The sequence below is a fragment of the Zeugodacus cucurbitae genome, chromosome 4, assembly GCF_028554725.1.
Source record: "Zeugodacus cucurbitae isolate PBARC_wt_2022May chromosome 4, idZeuCucr1.2, whole genome shotgun sequence".
NCBI classification, from domain to species: Eukaryota; Metazoa; Arthropoda; class Insecta; order Diptera; family Tephritidae; genus Zeugodacus; species Zeugodacus cucurbitae.
The window spans coordinates 14,469,360-14,493,953 of record NC_071669.1 but is presented as its reverse complement, the minus strand read 5'-3'; the positions used below and the strand labels follow the sequence as shown (position 1 = coordinate 14,493,953).

At 34.7% G+C, this 24,594-nt stretch overlaps 2 protein-coding genes across 6 annotated transcripts in view; one reads left to right on the top strand and one right to left on the bottom strand.

Annotated features, from left to right (window-relative positions):
- LOC105215262 (somatostatin receptor type 5) overlaps window positions 1–5,308 on the top strand; it is a 266,377-nt gene extending 261,069 nt beyond the window's left edge. For both annotated transcript variants that reach the window (XM_054230384.1, XM_054230383.1), the window contains exon 2: window positions 2,950–5,308. In XM_054230384.1, the coding sequence (XP_054086359.1) occupies window positions 3,160–4,713 (1,554 nt within the window). In that variant the 5' untranslated portion in view covers window positions 2,950–3,159 and the 3' untranslated portion in view covers window positions 4,714–5,308. The remainder of the gene's footprint in view (window positions 1–2,949) is intronic.
- LOC105215215 (somatostatin receptor type 5-like) overlaps window positions 1–24,594 on the bottom strand; it is a 343,708-nt gene that overhangs the window by 166,941 nt on the left and 152,173 nt on the right. The gene's annotated exons all lie outside the window — the stretch shown is intronic.

Sequence of the window (24,594 nt, the reverse complement as noted above, 5' to 3'; positions counted from 1 at the left end):
AAGTAAAGCATACTGATGCCAAGGCACTCACACACTTTACCGTTGTAGAGCCAAGTAAATATAAGCTAATGTTATGCAGAGCCTACTATGACAATGTCGGCAATTTCGTGCTATTATTTGCAAAGCTTTCATTTTTCTGGCAGCCCAAGAAACCCTCAATAGATACAATTCTATATATATACTTATCTGTATGGTCTATGATATGTATGTCTGTATGTGCTCCCAGAAATGTAGCTTCGATTTTATCGTTTGCCGACATATTGGCGCGTGCGTCTGTAATAAACAATTGTTTGGTGTTGAAAGTTGCCAAAAATGGTTTTGCCCAGAGAAGTACAGTACATACATATGTACACGTACTCGTACATATGTTTTGTGAGTTTTCCTCCGCCTTCCACTGTCAAAAGCAGCTGTCCCATATTGCCAAACAACAAGTAGGCGCATCACTGTTATGAAGCTGCGATTTGCATAATATTTATATCTAATTTATATAATACCGTTAAGGAAATACTTTCGGCGCATACAGTTATTTGAGTTTGATGAATATATTATGGATTTATTGCAGCAAAAGTGCGTATGAGGGTCTAAATGTTGAGTAAAGGGGCTCTCTGACGGTTTGTAAGGATAAACTATGGAAAAAACTTATCCTAATATCCTGTAGACCCTTCATATAACTTTAAGAATAAAAAAACAAAACAAAACAAACAAAAAAATAAAGATTTCGGTCGAATTTGTTTGACATTTTTTTAAATAGTTGTAATTAATCGTCCAAACACGAGTAAATTGTATCTCGAACACCTGTGCAAAATTTCATCAAGATCGGATGAGTAGTTTTTGAGAACATTTGACAACCGACTTTGAAAACATGGTTCCAAGAAAATCGCGTTTAAAGTTTGAGTGAAAATAATACCTGACTTGGAGCGCACACCTTCCAAAGGCTGTATCTCCAAAACTATTATTCGGATCGACCAAAAAAAAAAAAAACATATTTTTTGAACCCCTTCATTTTTAACCCCTTAAATTTTCACTACTAACTCGAGTTTATGAAAATCATTCAGGTGTTTGGAATGTTTAAAGAGCTCTGAACTTGAAATGATAAACGTTTTCCAAAATCATACCGAATTTTCCAATAGTAAGATCATATTTTGTTGCAAAACACGGTTGTAACCCCATAAACTCAAAACATAATTGGTGTTTAAGGTGAGTTAACGGAAAATCATTTGTATTTTAAAGGCAATAAGTTTGAATAATCTTTCTTATTTAACACCAAAATGACGTATAAACTCGATTCTAATTCTGACCAACTGAAGATGTTAATTAAACTCATCATTTTCTGAATTTAACCTTTGAAGCTTTTGCGTCAAAGTACAAGTTTCTCCAAACACTCTATTTCAAAGTCCTCTACCACCCTCATGATACAGTGTTGAACCTCTTTCCGATGTCCTCCTTTTACTACACATATTACGTTGGTATTGTGGTTATGCTTACGGTGTTAGTATCAAAAAGCCCACTTTGATTGAAGGATCTTAGTAAGTAAACTTAAAGCCCCCCACCTCTCTGCCGTTATATACGAATATATCAAAGTATATCAGCATTAACTTGCATAACTTCCGCATTTCTATTGAACTGCGCTGAAGGCAATGCCACCAATCGCCCGCAGTCCCTGCTTATGACCAACTGACAAACGTGACAGCTGAGACAAGCCTTTGCAGATGATTGCTGCATGTTAATGTGATGTCACTGTCAATGAAACTCACTCACTCCACTAAGTTGTACGAGTACCCGCAAACTAAATAAAAGCATGCAACACAGCCACAAGCAAAATGTTATGTTGAGGCAAGTGGGACATAATGTCCAACTTGGAAAGTTATTGTTGGGTTGTGGTGAGCTGAACGAAGGTGTTTGTACACATATTTCATATCGTGGAGCTATATGTGTTTACAGGGTATGATAATTTAGCTAATATTAACCTCAGGCTACATAACCGAATGTATATGTATATTCTTTAAGGAGGTCATAAGACTAATTCTTTGAATTAAAGATGTATTGAAGGAGTTGCCAACTGTCTTAGAAATTATATTTTATTCAATATTTGTATTTATTTACATAATAAATGAAACCTATTTGAGATATGCATAGTACTTTTTACGATTATTCCTCTAAACAAATGTGTTAAGCAGGGTTGCCACCTTTTTAGAAAAAAATCATGTAACATTGACATCAAATAGAAGGTATTGAAAGAAAGGCTTCCGCTATATTGAAATAAATATTTTTCAGAACAGAGTCGCCACATTAAAAAAAATGCAATATTCATGTCAAATAGCATGTAGCAAATAGAATTCAGATTATAAAATAAATATTTAAGTAAAGCTCCCTTTATTAAGATTATTATAATGAAAATATTTCAAAAATTATTATTATCGTGAGACGATGTCGACTGATGTCTTTTTGGTCGAATTCCGACCACATGCCCACCCATCTTCGTTATAATGAAGTTTTCGTGCCTATATATGACATTGATTATTGATATCCTGTTCCGTGTGCACTTATACCTTCCTTCTTTTGCGTTTGCTTCATTTTTTTCACTTTCTGCCTATATTCGATATCCCTTTCAACCACAACACATTGCTGCAGTACTCACGTTTCCACAGCGTCACTACTCAATACCACTTATCTGTCGAAACTTTTTACTTTGTGCAAGCTATTTGTGTTGTATTATGATTTATGAGAGCCCATCAATGCGACGTGTTGAGTTTATTGAGTTGACTTCAAGGTATTTTGTGTCGTAGTAATAAAAATAAAAAAAAAGTTTACAAAGTAGCAGGAAGAGATATTTACAAAGTTAAAAATGAGCTCGTAGTCAACTGTCACACATGTCAACAGTTAACAGCAAAATTAGTCAGACTCAATTTGCTAATTAATTTTTTTTTCTGTTTTCTTCTTCACTTTCAGAAATGGCGATTAATTAGAAGGTGGATCCAAGAGATAGAATCGAACTCGAGACGGGACTTGGAATATCTAAATTAGCTCCAAAAGCTGTTAAATCAAAAATCCCTCTTAAGGAGAGTACTTCTCTCAATATCAAAACTCGAAGAGCTCTCTCGCTTGTTATCCAGCAAGCTCTACTCAACAACAGTTTAAGAGCACTACAGACTATACAAGATGTCACACAACGTCGCTACAAACGCATTCCCCGATGAACCGGAGATCCCGACACTGGCGCTCTTCCCGCTCGAAGAGGCTATCGAATCGCCATTGCTACACAATCTCAGCAAAGCGTTGGCGGTAGGCATACACAATGACACCTACAATGCAACCATGGAATATTCATACTATGAGAATTGTCCAACAAATGGTGACTCTATTGGACATATAGTGAATTTCGTGCTCTATGTGATCGTTTGTGTTATTGGTCTGTTCGGCAACACGCTTGTGATCTATGTCGTGTTGCGCTATTCGAAAATGCAAACCATTACAAATGTCTACATACTCAATTTGGCGGTGGCTGATGAGTGTTTCCTAATTGGCATACCATTTCTGCTGCACACCATAGTCAGCGGTAGTTGGCAATTCGGCAATTTCATGTGTAAAGCTTATATGGTGAGCACCTCGATTACGCAGTTTACTTCGTCGATCTTCTTGTTGATCATGTCGGCCGATCGTTATATCGCCGTTTGTCATCCGATCTCCTCGACGCAATACCGCACGCCACTCATTTCGAAATTAGTATCCTGCTTCGCTTGGCTCACATCGGCCGTACTGATGTTGCCGGTCATCATATTCGCCAACACTGTGGAACAGAGTGGACACATTTCGTGTCACATCAAGTGGCCTGAATTGGGCCATCATGAGACCGGTTTCACTTTCATAATGTATGTCTTTACGCTCGGTTTCGCCACACCGCTCGTTTTCATACTTTGCTTTTATTATCTCGTCATACGGAAATTGCGCACTGTCGGTCCACAGAATAAGTCGAAAGAGAAGAAGCGTTCTCACCGCAAGGTAACACGTTTGGTGTTGACCGTCATCACAGTTTATATACTTTGCTGGCTGCCCTTCTGGATCTCACAACTAATACTCATCACGACGACACCCAGTCCATGTGCTACACGTTTTGAAATTGCCATCTTCCTGCTGGTCGGCTGTCTTGGTTACTCCAACTCGGCGATGAATCCCTTCCTCTACGCTTTCCTAAGTGAAAACTTTAAAAAGAGCTTCCGCAAAGCATTCGCCGCCATAACCGCTATAAATACCAAGGACACCACGTTCACGGCCAGCGGCACCGGCACTTTGCAGACAGCTGAGTTGCATAGCAAGGATATTAGTATGTTCAGTAAGTTGGGTAAGAAGGGGCGCAAATTAGCGGCTATACGTCAACAACGGCAAAAGCAAAAGGAGGCGCTACTAGGTGCGGACAGTAATACAACAACTATGGTTACAAATACCACTTACGGCACGGCAACGACCGCGACAACAATGACCGTGGCCGAGACATCGGAGGCATTGCCAACGGAAATTACAAATGCCAATCCCACGCTCACTGCGTGCTGTCACAATGGTCAGCTGATTAGAGGCGACAATACAACAGCTGATTCTACAGAGCTGAGCACTGTCAGTGTGGTGAATGCGGCCGCGGCAGCGCAAGCCAATGGCATTGTGGCACATGATGCAAATGCGGTGGCGGAGCGACCGCCGGTGTTGCGCACAGATTTATAAGCGAATTAAAAGCAAAAGAAAAAGAGAAATGCGTGTCTGCGAAAGTTTGGAAAACTTGGAATAAAAATGCAAAAGCGACGCTCATAAAAATATATGCTACATGGCGCGCTGCTACAGAGTGCTTAGCGCTTAAGTCTATGTTTAAGTTTAAGTAATTAATCTGCGGCTGTTAGAACTGTTTAAGATGAAAAAGTACTTACATAAATATAAACAAGTTGTTGCTACTATTATTTATCATGCAAATACAGAATATTACACATCTAAAATTATAATAATGTGAAACTGTTGCAAAAACCGTATTATTTACTGATAAATATGTATATAATTGCTCAGCAAATTAAGCTTATAATTTAATAATAGCAACTATTGAACAAATTATTAATAATTCCTATGCTGAAATGCAAAAAAATATAAATATTTTCTACCATAGTATTCAATGTCTTCTGTGTAGTATATATGTGTTAAGCTCTTTACATAAATGTATAAGGTATTAAATAGTCGATTAAGTATTTGTGTACCTGTACATATCAGTGATTGTATGTAAATTAATGTTCAAATGTAATTCAATGGCAAACACATACACTAAACATATATATAAATAAATATGTACAATAAATAAAATACAGTTAATAAGTATTAATTTATTTGGATGGAATTTAAGTACAAAGTATGTAAGATACTATTTTTTTTTTTTGTTTTGGAGAGTATTGAAATAATCAGCTCAATTGAGTCGATTAAACTTTAACCCGAGTCACTAACTTTAACTAATTTGTTTATAATTATTTTCCCACATATTAATTGCTTCATTTAAGTGAGTCGATTAAGATGCAAGCTGGGTTATGTATTTTTATGTTCATTAATACTATTTTTTGGAGAGGACTTTACTGTGTAACTTTTCGAATCAGAACTTTTTGGATCAGGATAAAAAATACTGGAAGTGGTTGCTGATAACGAATCCGGTGTCGGTTTTTGAAAATTCAAAATGGCGGATCCAATATCATAGAGTCGCTGATTACGAATTTGATGTTACTTTTCAAACATTTAAAATGACGAACTAACATGGTGGATACATTTTAAAAATTCGCCATATAGCGTCACCCATTTTAAATTTTGAAAAACAAACACGGGATTCATAATCAGACGAGATTCAAAATCCCCGAAAATCGAGTTGCATGCGAATCCGATAAAGTTTAAAAAACGCTGTCCACCATATTGGTTTTCTGGCGTTACGTCAAAACCATGTTCTGATGGAGTTAAATGGACCTCGGATTTGTATTCAAAGGCTCAAAAAACATTAGGCACACATAGTATGACCACCAGGGCATGACACATTTTTTTGTGTGGCTGTGTTATCTAATCGCTAATTCTGCATTGTTTCTCCATCCTTAGTTTCCACTAATTTTATTTCAATAAACTCGAAATATAAACAGCTATCACATATGCCGTAAAAACTTACTACCAAAACAATATCAAGCTCGTCAATCTGTTTTACTAGGAAAATACGATGTCATTTATATGCGATTAAATGTTTATTGATTAATTAAACGATAAGTATGGTAAATTGAGGTCAATTAGCAACTAAATTAAGATAATCCTTATTAATAAATCAGTAAATGAAGGAGGTACTTTCTAACAAATAATTATATTCAATTAACTGATGCTGAGGCTTTTACTTAATTTGAAAACATTTTGAGACAGAATAAGAAAAAAACAAAATTTTTGAGTAGAAAATGCATAACGAATTGAACTTCGCTATAGCAATATCAGCAAAAATTATCGATTTCAACCTATTAATTTGGGTGCAATAGACTTGAAAATTAATAATAATTAGTACAATTAAATGTTCACTCAATTTGTAGTTAATATCTTATCAGAATGTGTTTGAATTGCAACATTTAAATTTGAACCAAAAAATCACCAAATTGATTCGAAAATATGACTCAATATCAACAAAATTACTAGCAGTGGACAAATATTGTCATAAATTTAACTCGATTAATACCTTAATTAAGACAAAATCGGTAATTATTCAAACTGTCGTTCAATTCATTTTCAGTGTGTTAAGTATTACCCAATTTAGTTCTCAAACTATAGATCTACTCAATTAAAATTAGCTCTATAGCCAAAAATTTAGACAACTACGGAATACTTTCAAAATTTAATTTTAATAATTTTCCAATCAAATTATTAATAATTATAAAGAGTTTCTGTGAGACATATGTACATACATATATGACAGTGAAAGTACGTTCCAATAATTATATATATTATATATAATATAATTTATTAATAGAAGGAACAAAAAGCCAAAAAAAAAACTATCCTGTATCCTTTGTCTGAGTATATGTATCTCAAAGAAGAACGATTGTATATTTTATTCATATCTGGAATATATAAGACAAGGTGTTATGTATTATGAATACCATTCTTATATCAACCAAAGGAGGGCTTTTATTATTATTAGCTATTTTGAGCTAGGTGAGGCATTCAATTAACTCAAAATCAATCAGTTATTATTACAGCTTAAGGTTTCGTAAGACACTTTTAATGTAATTTATATATTCAGGCGCAATTTGATTTAGCCTTATACGTAATAAATCACTCCTCAAGTGCCTATACTAAAATATTCGCCGACTTCTCTCTCTTCCCTAAATTCACAGATTTCATTCATGCCAACATATAGCAAACCAACAAGTTTTCCTTTCCGCGTTCAAGTTATCAAAATCAATCAACACATAGGCAAGCAATAAAAATCATGTTCCATTAAGTACACAAGAAAAGCCATGCGCTTTTATAGACGACAGATAGAATTCCACGAATCCATTTCAATTGACATCAATCAAAAGCAAATAAGAATCGACTTTTTTTCTTGCACGCAAAAAGTGAAGGCGAAATAAAGCAATTAATTTGCTGTTAAAAGAATTTAGCTATGAAGAAGGACAGATGTGAGGGAACAAATTAAGATAATTAAATGTGAAATCAAGTGCAGAAAATCAAGCATAATTTCAGCGGAGAATAAGGTAAGAAGGCAAAGTTGGGCTAAATTAACGGAATTTTCGGAGTGAGATCAAAGAAAAGAGGTTATGTCTTTAATTAGTAAATGCTTAATGAGGACAATATCAACCGAACTTTTATTTGAAGACTGATTTGACTTTTGGACTCGCTGATTGAGATCGATAGTCCCATAAAAGTATGGTTAGGTTAGGAAAATTTATATAGCTTGAAAATACGCTAAGATTCCGTTACTTCTTGAGAAATTATCAGTGAGGAAACTAGTGAGGTAAACGTACGATAAGAGATCGAGACCTGGTGATACCCTATAACTTCCTGTCTTTTCTGCTCTTGTCTTATCAAAACCGTGATCTTTTCTCCTTTTTCTCTTTATCCATTAATCCATCGCTCTTCAAGTATCAAATTTTTTTCCAGCAACAAGACCAACAACCAATATTCAATTCACGAGCAAGTAGTTAAACAACCAAATTCTTCACATCTCATCTTAAAATAAATCGCATGCGATAAAATTTGCAAAGTTGTAAACATTTTCAATATCGGCACAAGAATTTGTCTTAAAGAAAATTGAGCCATCGATTCTGCTGCTCAAATTTATATGCAAATATTTTTATGATACTTTGCTACATGCTGCTGGCGCATCAATTGAGTTTAATTTGTCATATAAAATGATTTAAAATGACAAAGAAAAGCTTGTACGCTTGTCAGATGCTAAGACCACGGCTTTACGCGCACAATTCATGACGAACTCAGTGTCTCGTTAAGTGATTTTACAAACAAACAAGTGTTGTTATATAACAGCCTAAAGCGTGCCTATATTTGTGCGTGCACATTAATCCTAAGTATTTAGAAGCCTTTAAAACGAGATAAATCGCTTGACATCAAGATATTGACGCGCCAAATTAAGTATAAAAGCAGTGACGCATTCGTGACAGCTTGTGAGCTTATAAAAACTTCCGCTCCTGCCGAACATTTTTCATTTAATTAAGTGTTCGCTTTTGTATGTGTGTGATAGAATGTCTATATATTTAATACTGTCAACAGGATAATGAATGAATTGTTTGCTTGTTCGTTCACCTTTTTGTTGGTATGGGATATTGCCCGAAATTTTGTTGATTAAAGCAAATACAAAATGTATTAGATTCGTTGAAGGCAAGAGAAGGATTAGTTTGTTTTAGCGATTTATTATATGATTTATTTGTATATAAATAATTATTTTAAATTGCCTTTTAATATTTAGTAGTTTTCGAATTTCTTATTATTTTCAACCGTTTCACAAGTTCAGTGTATGATTTTATGATGTATAATAAAGGGTGATTTTTTAAGAGCTTGATAACTTTTTTTAAAAAAAAAACGCATAAAATTTGCAAAATCTCATCGGTTCTTTATTTGAAACGTTAGATTGGTTCATGACATTTACTTTTTGAAGATAATTTCATTTAAATGTTGACCGCGGCTGCGTCTTAGGTGGTCCATTCGGAAAGTCCAATTTTGGGCAACTTTTTCGAGCATTTCGGCCGGAATAGCCCGAATTTCTTCGGAAATGTTGTCTTCCAAAGCTGGAATAGTTGCTGGCTTATTTCTGTAGACTTTAGACTTGACGTAGCCCCACAAAAAATAGTCTAAAGGCGTTAAATCGCATGATCTTGGTGGCCAACTTACGGGTCCATTTCTTGAGATGAATTGTTCTCCGAAGTTTTCCCTCAAAATGGCCATAGAATCGCGAGCTGTGTGGCATGTAGCGCCATCTTGTTGAAACCACATGTCAACCAAGTTCAGTTCTTCCATTTTTGGCAACAAAAAGTTTGTTAGCATCGAACGATAGCGATCGCCATTCACCGTAACGTTGCGTCCAACAGCATCTTTGAAAAAATACGGTCCAATGATTCCACCAGCGTACAAACCACACCAAACAGTGCATTTTTCGGGATGCATGGGCAGTTCTTGAACGGCTTCTGGTTGCTCTTCACCCCAAATGCGGCAATTTTGCTTATTTACGTAGCCATTCAACCAGAAATGAGCCTCATCGCTGAACAAAATTTGTCGATAAAAAAGCGCGAAACACATTTCGAACCGAACACTGATTTTGGTAATAAAATTCAATGATTTGCAAGCGTTGCTCGTTAGTAAGTCTATTCATGATGAAATGTCAAAGCATACTGAGCATCTTTCTCTTTGACACCATGTCTGAAATCCCACGTGATCTGTCAAATACTAATGCATGAAAATCCTAACCTCAAAAAAATCACCCGTTACAACCCTGTAAAACAGCTGCCTGATTAGGTGTCTGTGCAAAAAATAGTGTCTTCAAACACAACATTGATTCCATGTACTCTGTTTCTAAGCAATGAAACCCCCGTCGTTAAAACGCCGATACTCACAACAACCCAGAAAAAAGCAGATGGAAGTTGAACTAAGTCGCGAGTCACAGAATGAAGTATTACCATGGCTTTGGTTCATTATCAAATTACTTTCTATTATCTTTTAGAACAGAACTAATATTATTTCTTCGATTTTCTATCATCGATATTTCCATTCGCATTGACTTTGAATGCAATCGATCACTTAGACAATGGAGATATATTATATGTCAGGAATTCTTAAGGTGACTAATTTCTAGAATTACAATTCTATTCGAAATTTAGCCATCGTGGTAATTTGACTCCAAATGGTACTAGTTATTATAAGTTAGATCTTCAAATTTACTGACTGTCTTTGATGTTGTTTCGAAAAAAAAATATTATTCTTATAAATGATATATACATATGAGGTTAAACCTGTATGTTTCAGATCTGTCAATAAAAATATTGATTTTTTTCAAAAAAAAAATTGCATGATGGAATATCATTTCACGAATGAAAGATATTGTTGCTTAGCGATCTTTGGTATCTTAATACTAGCTTGATATAAAGGGTTTTTCAAAAGGGACGCTACAAAAGTTAACCGATTGGGGCAGCAAACGCCGCCATTATTTTTCCGATCTTTCTCTTCAATAACTGATCCAACAACGTGTCGATATTATTAAAACTTACTATCGTAATTCGGAGCCAGTGGCTTCAACCTTAACCCGAATAAACACACGCGTACCATATCTCTATATTTTCATAAATAACTTGAAAATTACAAAAATTAATAAATATAATGAATCGTAAAACATACCTCATTTTCATTTTCAGGCGTTCAAAATACACATTTTAGACAAATCTAAAGCGGAAAAAGTTACTGGGTGCCGGGTTAAGAGCGCTGCGTGCAAATTATGGTCATCATAATCGTCAACAATTGAGCGTCTAGTGAAAAATTTTGAGTCCACAGGCACAGTATAAAATTATCCCTTGCCAGTGAGACAAAGAAGTAGCCGTAGCTAGCTGCCCCTAGTACATCAATTGAGGAACACCCAAATTAGTTTCTCACTCGTCGTTCTCAAGTGTGGGGCATCTCTGTGACGTCGTTATGACGAATTTTGCGAATATATCTTGGATTACATCCTTACAAGATCAAATTGACGAAAGAACTTCAGTTCTTGTTCCGCTTGACCATCAGAATAGTCGTATGTTCGTGATTTGGGCTGAGCAACAACTTGACAATGATCCGGATTTTCATCGAAAAATCATCTTCAGCGGTAGAGCTCATTTGTGGGTGAATGGCTTGGCAAAATATGCGTTATTGATAAGGCAGCAATCCACACGTACTCCATGTGTCACCATCGCACCCCGAAAAAAATGTGGTTGGGCCGAACTTCTTCAGTGATGATCAAGACCGGCACGTTAATGTAAATGGGAATCGCTACCGCTCAATGATAACCAAATAATTTTTGTCAATTGTCCTCCTCGGTCGTGTGATTTGAAGCCGTTAGCCTATTTCCTGTGGAGTTACTTCATGCCAACAAGCCAGCGACGATTAATGAAATTCGTACGAATATCGCACGTGAAATTGCAGCAGTATCGACAAAGCATAAATCCTTGAAAACCGACGAAAATTGGGTTCAGCGTCTAGTGGCTATGCAAAATCTAATTCCATACATAAAGGTATCGAATGTACTTGTTTACCGCTCTTCTTGAAAACCCCTTTGTAACTTACTAGCAGACCGGTCCGGCTTCACTCGGGTTTTAACAAACATTTCAAAAGTTATAAGTTTTTATACACTTATACTCACTATCCCATACATATGATACAAAGTAAAATGATGAATATTCGAACATGAAATTATATTATATTTGCAATGAGTTAAAACTTGATTACGACCTCTAGTCTTTGGTGTCCGTTGTCTTTCTCTCTGAATATGAAGGCGTGGGAATGCTCATAGTTCGACGGCCTAGTGCGACCTCGTATATTTCTAATATTTTGTTCTTCCAAGCCACTGCACACGCTCCGTACTCGACGATTTTCAGTTTCAGATTAAGATTATCCATCACGGAGTCTTTTTGATACCCTCACCTGGGAAATATTTCCAGAAAGTTGAGATTCTAGCAATAAACATAGCCTATGTTACTCGAGGTGAATGTAGCTTTCCAATGGTGGAAGAATTTTGGAAATCGGCACAGTAGTTTTTGAGTTTATTCATGACAAACATACATACAAATCTTTCCTCTTTATAATAGTAAGCATAGATGTATGTGGATATCTGGCATAATCGTAGCTACTATACTGTTTTCGAAATATATAATATAGATGTTATTGCCACAATTTACTACAGATTATTTTCTAAGACTCATAGGATAATTTGTTCCACCTTTCGGGGTGAAAATCTGTTTATAAAGACTAAACAGTTCTTAAAGGGTTAGATTTAACTTTACTAACATTATTTTCTTGTGCTAGGAATCTCATAGATTACGTATTTATAATTCCTATGAATCAGGTGGCAAGTCGAACAAAGAATTTTATTAAACCCAAAAAAATGTGTATGTCTATGTGAAATGACAAATGTCAATATCCAAACTATCCGTGTAATATTGCACAACAGATTAAACTTTTACAGTTTTTGATCTACATACATATATAAATATTATGTAAATTTATTTTTATTATTGGCTTCCACTTTTTATATCTTTACTAAACAGCAATAAAATTTGTCATTTTAAACTGAAAATCATTCGTGCAGAAGTTACAGCACAACAAAAGCACGTCAGGGGTTAACCAGAATAGTTCTGTGTTTGTAATGATTATATTATATTTGTAAATTGTATACAGAAAAAGCACAAAGTTCAAACACATTTGACGCCTAACGCATAGAAACAGGCGACTACAATATGTTTGCTTATGATTTATATGGTTTAAAATAAATGTTGATTTATTACATAACAGCTTTATCGCTCCATTTATGCTTTCAAAAACTAACACTAAGCACATATATAAACAGACATTTTATTTTATTACTATGACTGATACCAATGTGAACTAATTTATTGCCTCTAAATAAATGAAATTATTTTTCCAGGCGACATATTTTGGAATACAATTGTAGATATGTTTGTATATATCTAAAAAAATATATATGTATATGCCTGCCAATATGCTTTCATTACATTATTCATATTTCCAGTAGAATTACTTGGCTGTCGTGTTGCCATGTATTTGGGGTCATTTTCGGCACATGTCCTGTAAACGCACTGAACCGTTATTTATTGCTAGTTAAAGTATTTTTCGCCAATTAAGTTTTTGAAACTTTGCAACACAAAGCGTTTTGGCAATTATGGTGGGGATTAAAAACACAGAAAAAAGCTATTTGATTGTTAACAGATTGTTGAACTTGATTTGGGATTAAAGCTATAGTAGCTCATACATATTTTATTCAGAGTGCTATAAGCGCCTAAAAGTATGTTATTTTGAGGAATATGTACAACATTATTCATTATTAAACAATAAAAATTGTTGGAACGAATAAGGGTATGCTATGATTTGTAGTAATTGACAGTAAAAAGCGGAAAATTCAAATATTTTTTTAAGATATAGCATAGTAAATGGAAGAAGAATGTTAATCAACGAGCTTTTATTAAATATTATAATTTTTAGTAACTAATAGTGAGGCATACGCGGAAGCAACAACTGCGCCAGACTGTATAAGGAAGCGAAGCGAATGGGTCTGGTGGTGATTGAGGATAAGTCGAAATATCTTCTGTCATCAAACAAACAGTCGGCGCACTAGCGTCTTGGCTCCCTCGTCACTGTTGACAGTCATAACATTGAAGTCGTAAATACTTTCGTCTACTTGGGAACCAGCGTTAACTACACCAACAATGTCAGCCTCGAATTCCAACGCAGAATCAATCTTGCCAACAGGTGCTACTTTGAGCTAAGTAGGCAATTGAAAAGTAAATAAAAAGTTACTTTAATACTTTTTTTTTGTGTAGAATGAATTCTGCGAAACAAATCTCAATTTTAGAAAATTTATGGAATTTAGCACCAATAGGCCTTATATAACCTTCAAAATATATACCTAAATGCTAATATCCGATCCTTACTCGACTTTTTGGTAATATTACTATTTATTAAGCATTTATTCACTGAGCTGATTAAGGTAAGCCAGCAATAATATTACATATGTCATGAATTTTATATTATTTATAAGCCCGAAGCACATTCATAATATCTTTAGCAGTTTTTGTGCACTATAATAACGAAAAAACACAATAATAATATTTCCCGTGTAGTTTAAGACGAGTTATGATATTACCAATCTCACATAATACAATATTTACAAATTAAATCCAGAAAAATAACCTCAGCAGCGCCGTTTATTCGCTTAGTGAAAAAAATAAAAATCAATTTATTTCGAAATATGAAAATAGCCATTTAACCACAAAATCTACAACACAAAAAAGTGAAAACAATTATTGAATGGAGTTTACAATTTTTTACAAGAATTTAATAAATTGATATATGCGTACCAACAACTAACAATATTTTCCATCAACAAAAAACCGGAGCAATTATAATTTTGCCATAAATTTTTGTGGTATTTCTGCGTATAATCAATTTTTTGAAACAAAAAGTACCAAGCTGCAAGCAAATTGCATTTATTTATTGGCTAAAAGTGGCAGAAAACTTGTAAAAATAAATATATTTCTGGTGTAACAGCAATTTTTGGTATTAGTTGTGGAAAACACGATTACTTATCAGTGCCAATTTCAAATAAAATTCATAATTCTATTTAATAAAGTGGCAATATTTCTTGCAACTGACAGGCAAATTTTTGTTTAATTCGACCGAAAAATATATATTTTATGGATTGAATTTTAGAGAAGCAAAGTTTAATAAAAAGATTGTGATTTTCTATTTTCGAAGTGTTCGATTAGTTGCAATGTCAGAAAATATTAAAAAAAATACACATATTTAAAAATATTTTCATATTCAGAACAACAAAATCTTCTTAAAATACGGGTTGAACTAAAGTATAAGCCATTTTGGTCAGGTTGTAGCAAGGGAAGGCAAAACGGAAAAATCTCATTCGACTAAAATACGCGTGGAAGTAATTCTCATCAAGTTTATTAATTACTCAATTATCTTATTTAATCTGCCAACTTCTAAGTGACAAGCCTAATATAAGACAGTCCTTGAAGCGTATATGATAGTTATCGCTGGCTTAGATAAACCGAACCAAATAATATGAAAATGTCAAAATCTATGAGTATATATCATGCAATTGAAGATGATTCTCGTATTAAGAGAGCATTCAAATGCATTTCTCTACGTTACTAGTATACTCTCCGAAGAGCATATTCACGATAATCGCTATTAAATAATATTTTACCATAAATAAGGTACCAACTAGCAACTCCTCAGCTTTCTCTTCGCATTCAAGGTTTTCTATTGCCTTCCTAATTTTGAAACTGACACTGAAGGTCAATGGTCAATAATATAACAGTTGAACGTAGAAAAGGTCACCACAGTTCATCTATAAGCGGTAAACAACACTTGTCCTCCTCTAAATAACACAAAGTTCCAAAAAATATTGCAGCCTTTTAGGCGGCAAAACAGTAAACCAGCTTTAATACAAGGGTCAGCATATTCTTAGTAAAAATCACACTGCGCACAAAAATGCAAAGCAACACTACTGAATATAAATTTTCAATATGATTTTCAGAGACATGTCGGGCAAGTGAAAAATAGGCTGAACGCCTAAAAGCATGTTAGGTCAGATTAGACCGATTTTCGTACTTTGCGATACCAGATGGAGTGCCGTCACGTAGTATATGAGAAGTAGTCATCCTTTAGGATGCCTGCTCTTGACGCGAATTTCAAAAGGTGATGTAGTTTCACTAACGATATCTCTTCCAGATTACCGTATTGCGAAGCCCCAAATGTGCTTAAACCGTTGCCTTGACACTGCAGGACAAGCACATAAGGGATGTTCCATTGTTTCTCTGGAACTTTGCCCCTGATACTTTCTGCATTCTTCGCTATCTGTCAGCCCCATCTTGCAGACGTGCGCCGCCACCAAACTGTGACCAGTGAGTATGCCAACCATGTTCCTAAATATCCTTCATCTACTATCGCTTTACGTATAACTTTTGCAACTTTGCATCCCGGTAGATTCTTCCTGCGAGCTTTGAACTTTCTTACCAAGTTCCTATGTAGATCATTATAAAGGGTGATTTTTTAAGAGCTTGATAACTTTTTTTAAAAAAAAAACGCATAAAATTTGCAAACGTTAGATTGGTTCATGACATTTACTTTTTGAAGATAATTTCATTTAAATGTTGACCGCGGCTGCGTCTTAGGTGGTCCATTCGGAAAGTCCAATTTTGGGCAACTTTTTCGAGCATTTCGGCCGGAATAGCCCGAATTTCTTCGGAAATGTTGTCTTCCAAAGCTGGAATAGTTGCTGGCTTATTTCTGTAGACTTTAGACTTGACGTAGCCCCACAAAAAATAGTCTAAAGGCGTTAAATCGCATGATCTTGGTGGCCAACTTACGGGTCCATTTCTTGAGATGAATTGTTCTCCGAAGTTTTCCCTCAAAATGGCCATAGAATCGCGAGCTGTGTGGCATGTAGCGCCATCTTGTTGAAACCACATGTCAACCAAGTTCAGTTCTTCCATTTTTGGCAACAAAAAGTTTGTTAGCATCGAACGATAGCGATCGCCATTCACCGTAACGTTGCGTCCAACAGCATCTTTGAAAAAATACGGTCCAATGATTCCACCAGCGTACAAACCACACCAAACAGTGCATTTTTCGGGATGCATGGGCAGTTCTTGAACGGCTTCTGGTTGCTCTTCACCCCAAATGCGGCAATTTTGCTTATTTACGTAGCCATTCAACCAGAAATGAGCCTCATCGCTGAACAAAATTTGTCGATAAAAAACATTTCGAACCGAACACTGATTTTGGTAATAAAATTCAATGATTTGCAAGCGTTGCTCGTTAGTAAGTCTATTCATGATGAAATGTCAAAGCATACTGAGCATCTTTCTCTTTGACACCATGTCTGAAATCCCACGTGATCTGTCAAATACTAATGCATGAAAATCCTAACCTCAAAAAAATCACCCGTTATATGCAGTGCATGGGCTTACCTACGTCGATCATGTTTTCAGATGATAGTTTTACGCTTCTCTTGCCAATTTCGTCGAGTATCTTGTTACTCTCTATGCTCCTGTGGCCTGGCACCCAGTAGAATTGCACTGCTGCCCTGCTTCATAAGACGCTTTTGGCCGACACACAGAAAGAGGATATTCATTGGTTGCTGTGTAGCACTAGTGCATAAGAGAGGGAGAAATGCCCCAGGCTAAGCATATTAAAGTGGTATGGCAAAATATAACAAACTAAGAAAAGCTATAAGCTACAATCAAACTCTTACATGAAGAAAAGATTTAAAGAATACTTTTTTACCTTCTGAAAAAAGTTTAGAAAAAACTACAAGCCACCCTAAAAGTATGCAAATATGAGGACCTAAAATTAATTTTGTATCATTTAACAAATAATTATATATGTACCTCTTTATGCAGTTCTCGAAACAATTTTCCACTCTAACACAAGCAATTTTAAAACTTTTGCGCCTAAAATAACACCAAACTAAAAGACTAAACTTACAAAAATAGTTTCTTCCGATAAACTTTGCATATAAAAATGGCCATTATATGCAAATTTAGCGTACATCAGCAGCCATGTTCAACAGCTGTATGATATTCATGCATACTAGCGGGCTCGGCGACTTAACACGCATGTCTTTAATAGCCGAAAAGTATGCAAAAATTTCGGCTAATATATTTTTATATACCCTTATAAATTTTTGGCATTAAGTGCACACACCAAAAGCTCAGATCTCAAAAATCTCAGCGGCACATAGCAGCAAGAAACATGTACATACACAGTTTGCCGTTTGACATTAATCAACAACGCTTGGGCGCCTAAAAGGTTGCTTGCTTTTGCCACGTTCAACACTTCTTTGCTTAACAGGGCTGCTTTTACTCTCAGTTTTTTGTGTGTTTTTCTTTGTTTTTAGGTTTTTTTTTAACTTTTGGTGTGTGTCTTTGGCACTGTTTGCTCATCCATTGCACACACTTTGTGTTGGCAACGGCAACGAAAAAATATTTACCTTTAAGAGATAATTTGAAATTTATTTGCTTAGTAACTAAACCGGTTCTAGGCTGCCATTTGCATTAAGCTTGCCTGTAGCCGGGTAGATATATTTGTAAATGTACAAACCTACATATGTCAAACGCACGTGTTAGCATGGAATATTTTCCTAGTTTCCTTCATTTTTTGTCGAATTTCTGGAAGGGAATTTCCATAGCACCTAAAAAACACTTTAAACGCCTCACTTTGCTGTCGCATGCTTAAGTGTGTCTTCCACTTGGCATTTTTTGTAGAATTCAGAAAAAAATTTGCGTAATACGAAGCTTTGCTCGTGTGCATTTGTATGGGGTTTCTTTTACGTTTTTTTCGCCATGTATGTTTTCCGTATTTCCCGTATAGTCAATTTGCTTTGTATTTGTGGTGCAAAAACTTTGTCTTCCGTTTGTTGTTTCCAAGTTTGTTTTGTTGGAAACTTTCTCTATAGACTCTATAAACGTACGTGCATATGTATATTTGTGTGAAGTTTTGCCTATTTCCTTTTATGTAAACACACATATGCACTCATTTTGTTTTTCTTTCAAAGCATAATTGTCTTAAAAATTTTTGTCATACAACTTTAATAACGGTAAATAAGTACAGTACTTTGTTTTGATAATTCCAATCTACATATGTAACGTTATACACATATGTTGCGTAACTGCTTCTTAGTACCACAAATTATAATAATAACAACAAATGTAGAAGAACAACACAAAAAAAAAACAAAGTAAGCTTCTTTTAGCATAAACGGCAGTGGATGTTCTTACAAGGAGGTAACAGAAAAACTCAAAAATTAGTCAAACGAAATCAATATGCAAGATTCTGGCTGAACTGCGTTTTGACGCCTCCAACAACAACACATTATCGAGACATTTTGTTTGCAAACCAAATACTTGAAAACAACACCTTCTCCATTCAAAAAACTCGTATCACACACGACTCTACTTTCACATATTTCCCGGAAATCACTCTCTCTCTCCAGAAAAGACAAAAACACTTAATATTAATTTCAAATTCATACTCTTATTCCTGTTTATGCGAACAGATGAGTATGTTGGCACAAGGTTATTAAAATATTATAAAGGTTTACAAAGCGAGCTTTGAAAATATGTATGTAATGTTGAGTTAGCTCAGAGGAGCATAAACAAATATTTAATAAAATGCATTAGGGTGATTCTTTAACTTAGAATATATACAGTGGCGAACAAAAAAAAGAGAACACTCATGAAATTATGAATTTCTTTATTTTATTTAAAAACAACTCAAAGAATTAAAAAATAACATGAACTTCATTCGATCATAGGCAATGTCTTTTACAACTTTGTCAGTTGATAGGCTTTTATGAAACTAATATAATTTAATTTTTTTACAGTAATATTTTCGCTTATAATAAAAAAAAACTTAAGGTGTTAAAACTGATAGAAATTATTGATTGATTGAAATCTTTTGATTTGTAAAATGACCATCCTGATGTAAATACATATCATTTAAATAGCCAAAGTATATGCTTGAAGCACTTCTCAAAATTATTTTAATTCATAACATTACAGAATCATTTAGATCTTACTACTGTGACATAACCCCTGCATCGCGGAACCGTCCCCTAGAGGTTTCTTCTCTGCCCACGTACCTACGAGGGATATGTGGGAAGGAAGAAGTCAATGGAGGAGAAGTTCAGTCAGCTTTTTCACGGATGGATCGAAGTTAAGGGGAAAGGTGGGAGGGTGAGTTTTCTGCAGAAAGCTCTATATCAATACAAGCTTTAGGCTACCTGACCACTGTAGTGTCTTACAAGCAGAAGTCGCTGCGTTCAAAGTAGCAGTGGACGCACTGCTACGTATGATGACCTCTTTTAGAGAGGTAAGTATTCACTCCGACCGCAGAGCTGCAATACTGGCATTGGAATCGATGACAGTACGCTCTGGGCTATTTAAGGAGTGTCTTAGATCCTTATCAATAGCTTCCAGCTATTTTGCGATCCGACTAGTGTGGGTACCCGGTCACCGCGGGATCGTTGGTAATTGTAAACACGCTTTCAAGAGTTGATACCATAGCAACATTGACGTCGGAATGGCAGCGGGTTGGTAGTCCATGGTCCACATGCTCTAGGACGCTGGACACACTGACTTTGAATGAGCTCGCCAAACGCTGGTCAACATCCAGCGCCTGTGCGGCAGCGAGGTCCTTTTGGCTCTCTGAGGAGCATAAAAGGTCCTTTAAACTGCTTTCTCTGAGCAAAGTCCATCTCAGCGCGATCATTGGTGTGCTTACTGGACATTGTCCAATGGGTACACATACCCTAACCTAACCTACACGAAAATAATGAGAAATTTCGATTGAAGTATCCCATACATTATAACATGTTACTTATACGCACTGGCAACCAAACACAGCAAAGTAGGCATATCAAGAGGTTACTCATACGCACCGACGAGCGGCTGTCGTATCAATCGATTGCGACATAAGCAAGTTAATTATATGTCAGAAAATATATGGGCATTGTAAAATATGGACTGAATTGTAAATTTAATAATTAATAATAATATAATTTAAAAAGTAAAGATAATATTAGAACAAATTCAAAAAAGTTATAAATATTTAGTTTATTTTATCAACTCATTATTAATCCCAATATATGCTTTAAAGGATTACATAAAGATAGAATTTTCAAGACATCAAGAAGTTTTCTAAGGAAAAATGTTTGAAAAACTTAATTTCTTAGGGCTCCTAACTACACCTGCGGCCACGCACTTCGCACTTCGTTTTTTTTTTCATTTTTTTTTTTTGAATTTTTTCATTTTTTCGGGATTTCTTCAAATTGTTTGGTTTTAATGCATTTAGTAAGTAGAAACTTTCTTATTTCTAAACAAAAAAATTCGATGCCGCAAAAGGTACCGATTTACAATTTTGACAAATATAAGTACACTTAAAATGTGTGCATGGTAAGCTATGCGTGACCGCAGGTGTACATAGTTGTAACCAATAAAAATTGGTTCGAAGGCCACTTACTCTTTTTTTGCAGTATTTAACATTCATTTGTCTGATCGATTTTTGTTCTGAAATCAGATGATGATACTTAAAAATTAAACAAGTCAGATAGAAAATATGTTTCCTAGAATTATAACGAACTCAGCGCTACCTAACGGCAACATATTGGTTCAAATATAGTATTTAAAGTGATCGTCTTAATATGAAGTTTATATCATCGAAATATGAACTAATTCGAAAGCTCATTATTGGTATCAATCACCCCTAGCGCCACCTACTGAAGAAATTTGTATTCTAAATATTCAAGTTCCTATAAAGATTTCAATAAGAAATCAAACAAACACTTTTGATTAGTCCCAAAAACACTGATATTTCTTTATAGTACCAGGATATATACTCAAACTATGTAGCAGCAGATATGTGGCGACGCCTTTTTATTAATACGTCGGTCTGACATAAAAATATACAAATTTCGAAAAAAAATATCTCTGGACGATTATTCACATTAAATAAACAAAATTTCAAAGCTTTAAATGCTAACCAGCTAGTGGCACTCTAAATGCCTGCGACTGACATCACACTTTCACAACACAAAAAATACAATACCACGCACATCAAAAACTTTTAACTTAACCATATTTTTTACGTCAAACCAATTTTCCACCAAATTTTATTTTATGCCAAACTCAACAGTTTTTTGCACTAAATCATACACTTTTTAGTGCACACACTACGCGCGCGCACATTTATCAAATTTATTAGAGCATGTGAAAGCAAACAACTATGCCTTTTAATGGTGATAAATTGCGAAGCTTGACCGAAGTTATAAATAAATCATGAATTTAGCGCCGCTGTGGGCGGCGGATCAAAAGCAGAATTTGAAAGGTGTTTTAATAATTTGACGCGCACGTGTATTATACATTCATTATTAATTTATTAAAAATTTGATGTTAATGATCGTGTTAAATGTGTTAAAAAAATCTTGGATAAGCTTTTTAAGTTTTGTTATTAAAATCTATGTGTAACTTTTTGCGTTTGAGTTTTGGCAATACTTTTTTTTAATATTTCAAAGAACTATTGTATTTGTAGAATTTTTGAAATTTATGTTAATTAGCATGGCTTAATTAATGTTTCGTTAACTTTTAACGACATACAAAATATTTTTTTACATCATATGTTTATGACCAACAAATGAAAAATCTCTAATAATTATTTGCAGCCATAAAATAAATGAAATGAACAAGTTAAATGGATCAAAGCAACTATTGTTTACGATATATATTTTTATTTCCATATTTTTTATAAAAATTTATGGCGATTTCATGCTCACAACAGCGACAAATCATACGAGCAGCAGAATATTCACAGTCATATTTCACTACCAAAACTTCCACATAGTCTAGCTTCAAATTAACATAAAAAAGTGCTTATGAAAATTGCATTGAATTATGCCCAGCATACCCAATTACCTGCCTTCCACGCACACACATATATGTAGCAGCCGCCTATCAACTTAAGCGACTATGTCTTACACATGCTGCGAACACACAATTTACTACGCACTTGTGCATAATCAAATAATCGAAAGAATATATTTTTTAGAAAAATGTTTAGTGACTTCAACGCCTGCGGCAGACCCATCAATGTAATGTTGCAACAAACAAAGTATGGCCTATGAGACGCATACGAACTACAAATAAATGCTGTGAGCTTGCGTGTGCGCTTTTATTCAAATGAATTTGTTTGTTACGTGCTCCCAAAAGGTCGTCGATTTAAAAATTGTCGTCTGTATTGCAAATATTTGCATGCAATAAATTGCTTTCGCGTAATAAAATTGCCATAAATATTGGTAAGCAAATACAAAAAGATAAATGCGCGTAAATTATGTACAATTTTATTGCTGTTAAGCTGGAGATTAGTTTTTTATGAGAGACATGAGAAGTTATTGTAACATTCGAGGATATAAGAAAAAAATTTGGAGACAGAAAAATGAGTAAGGATTTGTTGAAAGAATTAAAAAAACTAAAAAAATGCTATAATAATTAAAATAATTTAAATAAAATTTACTTTATAATATAACCAATTTAGCTATGTCAAATAAACTAAATATTCATCATACGTCATGTGGCACCCCTAGCTGCTCAACAAGTATTATATGTATTGATATGGTATGTGACCCTATTATTTGATTGTTCACATCAATAAGTGGCATATTGATTGATGTTAAAATAATGTTTAGAAGCAATTGCTGACTTGTCATATAAGCTTGTCAACTGTCATAAATTACATGAGCTTAACATAAATACGAACATATCTACTCTATATATAGGATATTATACGATAATATTAAATAGATGACAATATATGTAAACTCATTCTATATTTGATTTAAATGATTAGATTTAAAATAAATTTTATTACAAACAGTTTTTGAAAAATGTTGTATCTATAAATGAGCTAGAAATAAAAAAGACTTGAAATTTTCATTATGGATTGTAAAGAATCTAATTTTAAACTAAATAAATCAGCATTTTTGGGTCCAGTAGGAAACTTTCCAAATGCTTTTATCTGGTCTAAGCATTAAGAGGAAATATAACTTTTCAAATTCTCTTATGACAACTACTACGTTACTTAATGTACATATTTGCATATCATAATATAATGCATTGTAGAAATAACCTAGTGAATAACCTAATGAATAAAATAATAGTATTCGGTTTGCTTTCGTACTTCAGCAGAGGTTATGGTTGAAAAAGAGTCGTTGGAGTAGAGGGAAGGTAAGCATTTTACGGATAAATCAAAGTTTAGAGGGAATATTGGAGGGGAAGTATTTTGTTAAAAACTGAGGACAAAACGCAATATCTCCTGCCATCAAACAAACAGTCAGCAGTAATTGGATGGTAAATTCCCCTCGCGACGAACAAAGACCAAGCTTTGAAATTCCCTCATTCTTCCCGTCCTGAAAAACCCTTCCCGTCCATAGAAATGGGCAACAACAGATTAGTCCGCATTAAGAGTTTTCGAGATAAAGCTTTTGAGGGGAATTTATGGTGCTTTGAGCATTAGCGACGACTACGAATACCAAATTCGATGGAACAATGAGCTGTACCAAATATTCGACGACACTAACATAGTTCAGCGGCAACACTAGCTAGATTATGTTGTCCGCATTGTCTTAGAGTATACTATTTCCACCGAGGGAAACAGAGGAACAGGAAGATATCCACTCAATCCACTCTGAAAGACCAGGAAAAGGACCTGGCTGTATTTTGTCATTCAGGTAGCACTAAATATGTAATTCGTATGTAATTCCGTAGCGTAGTCTCC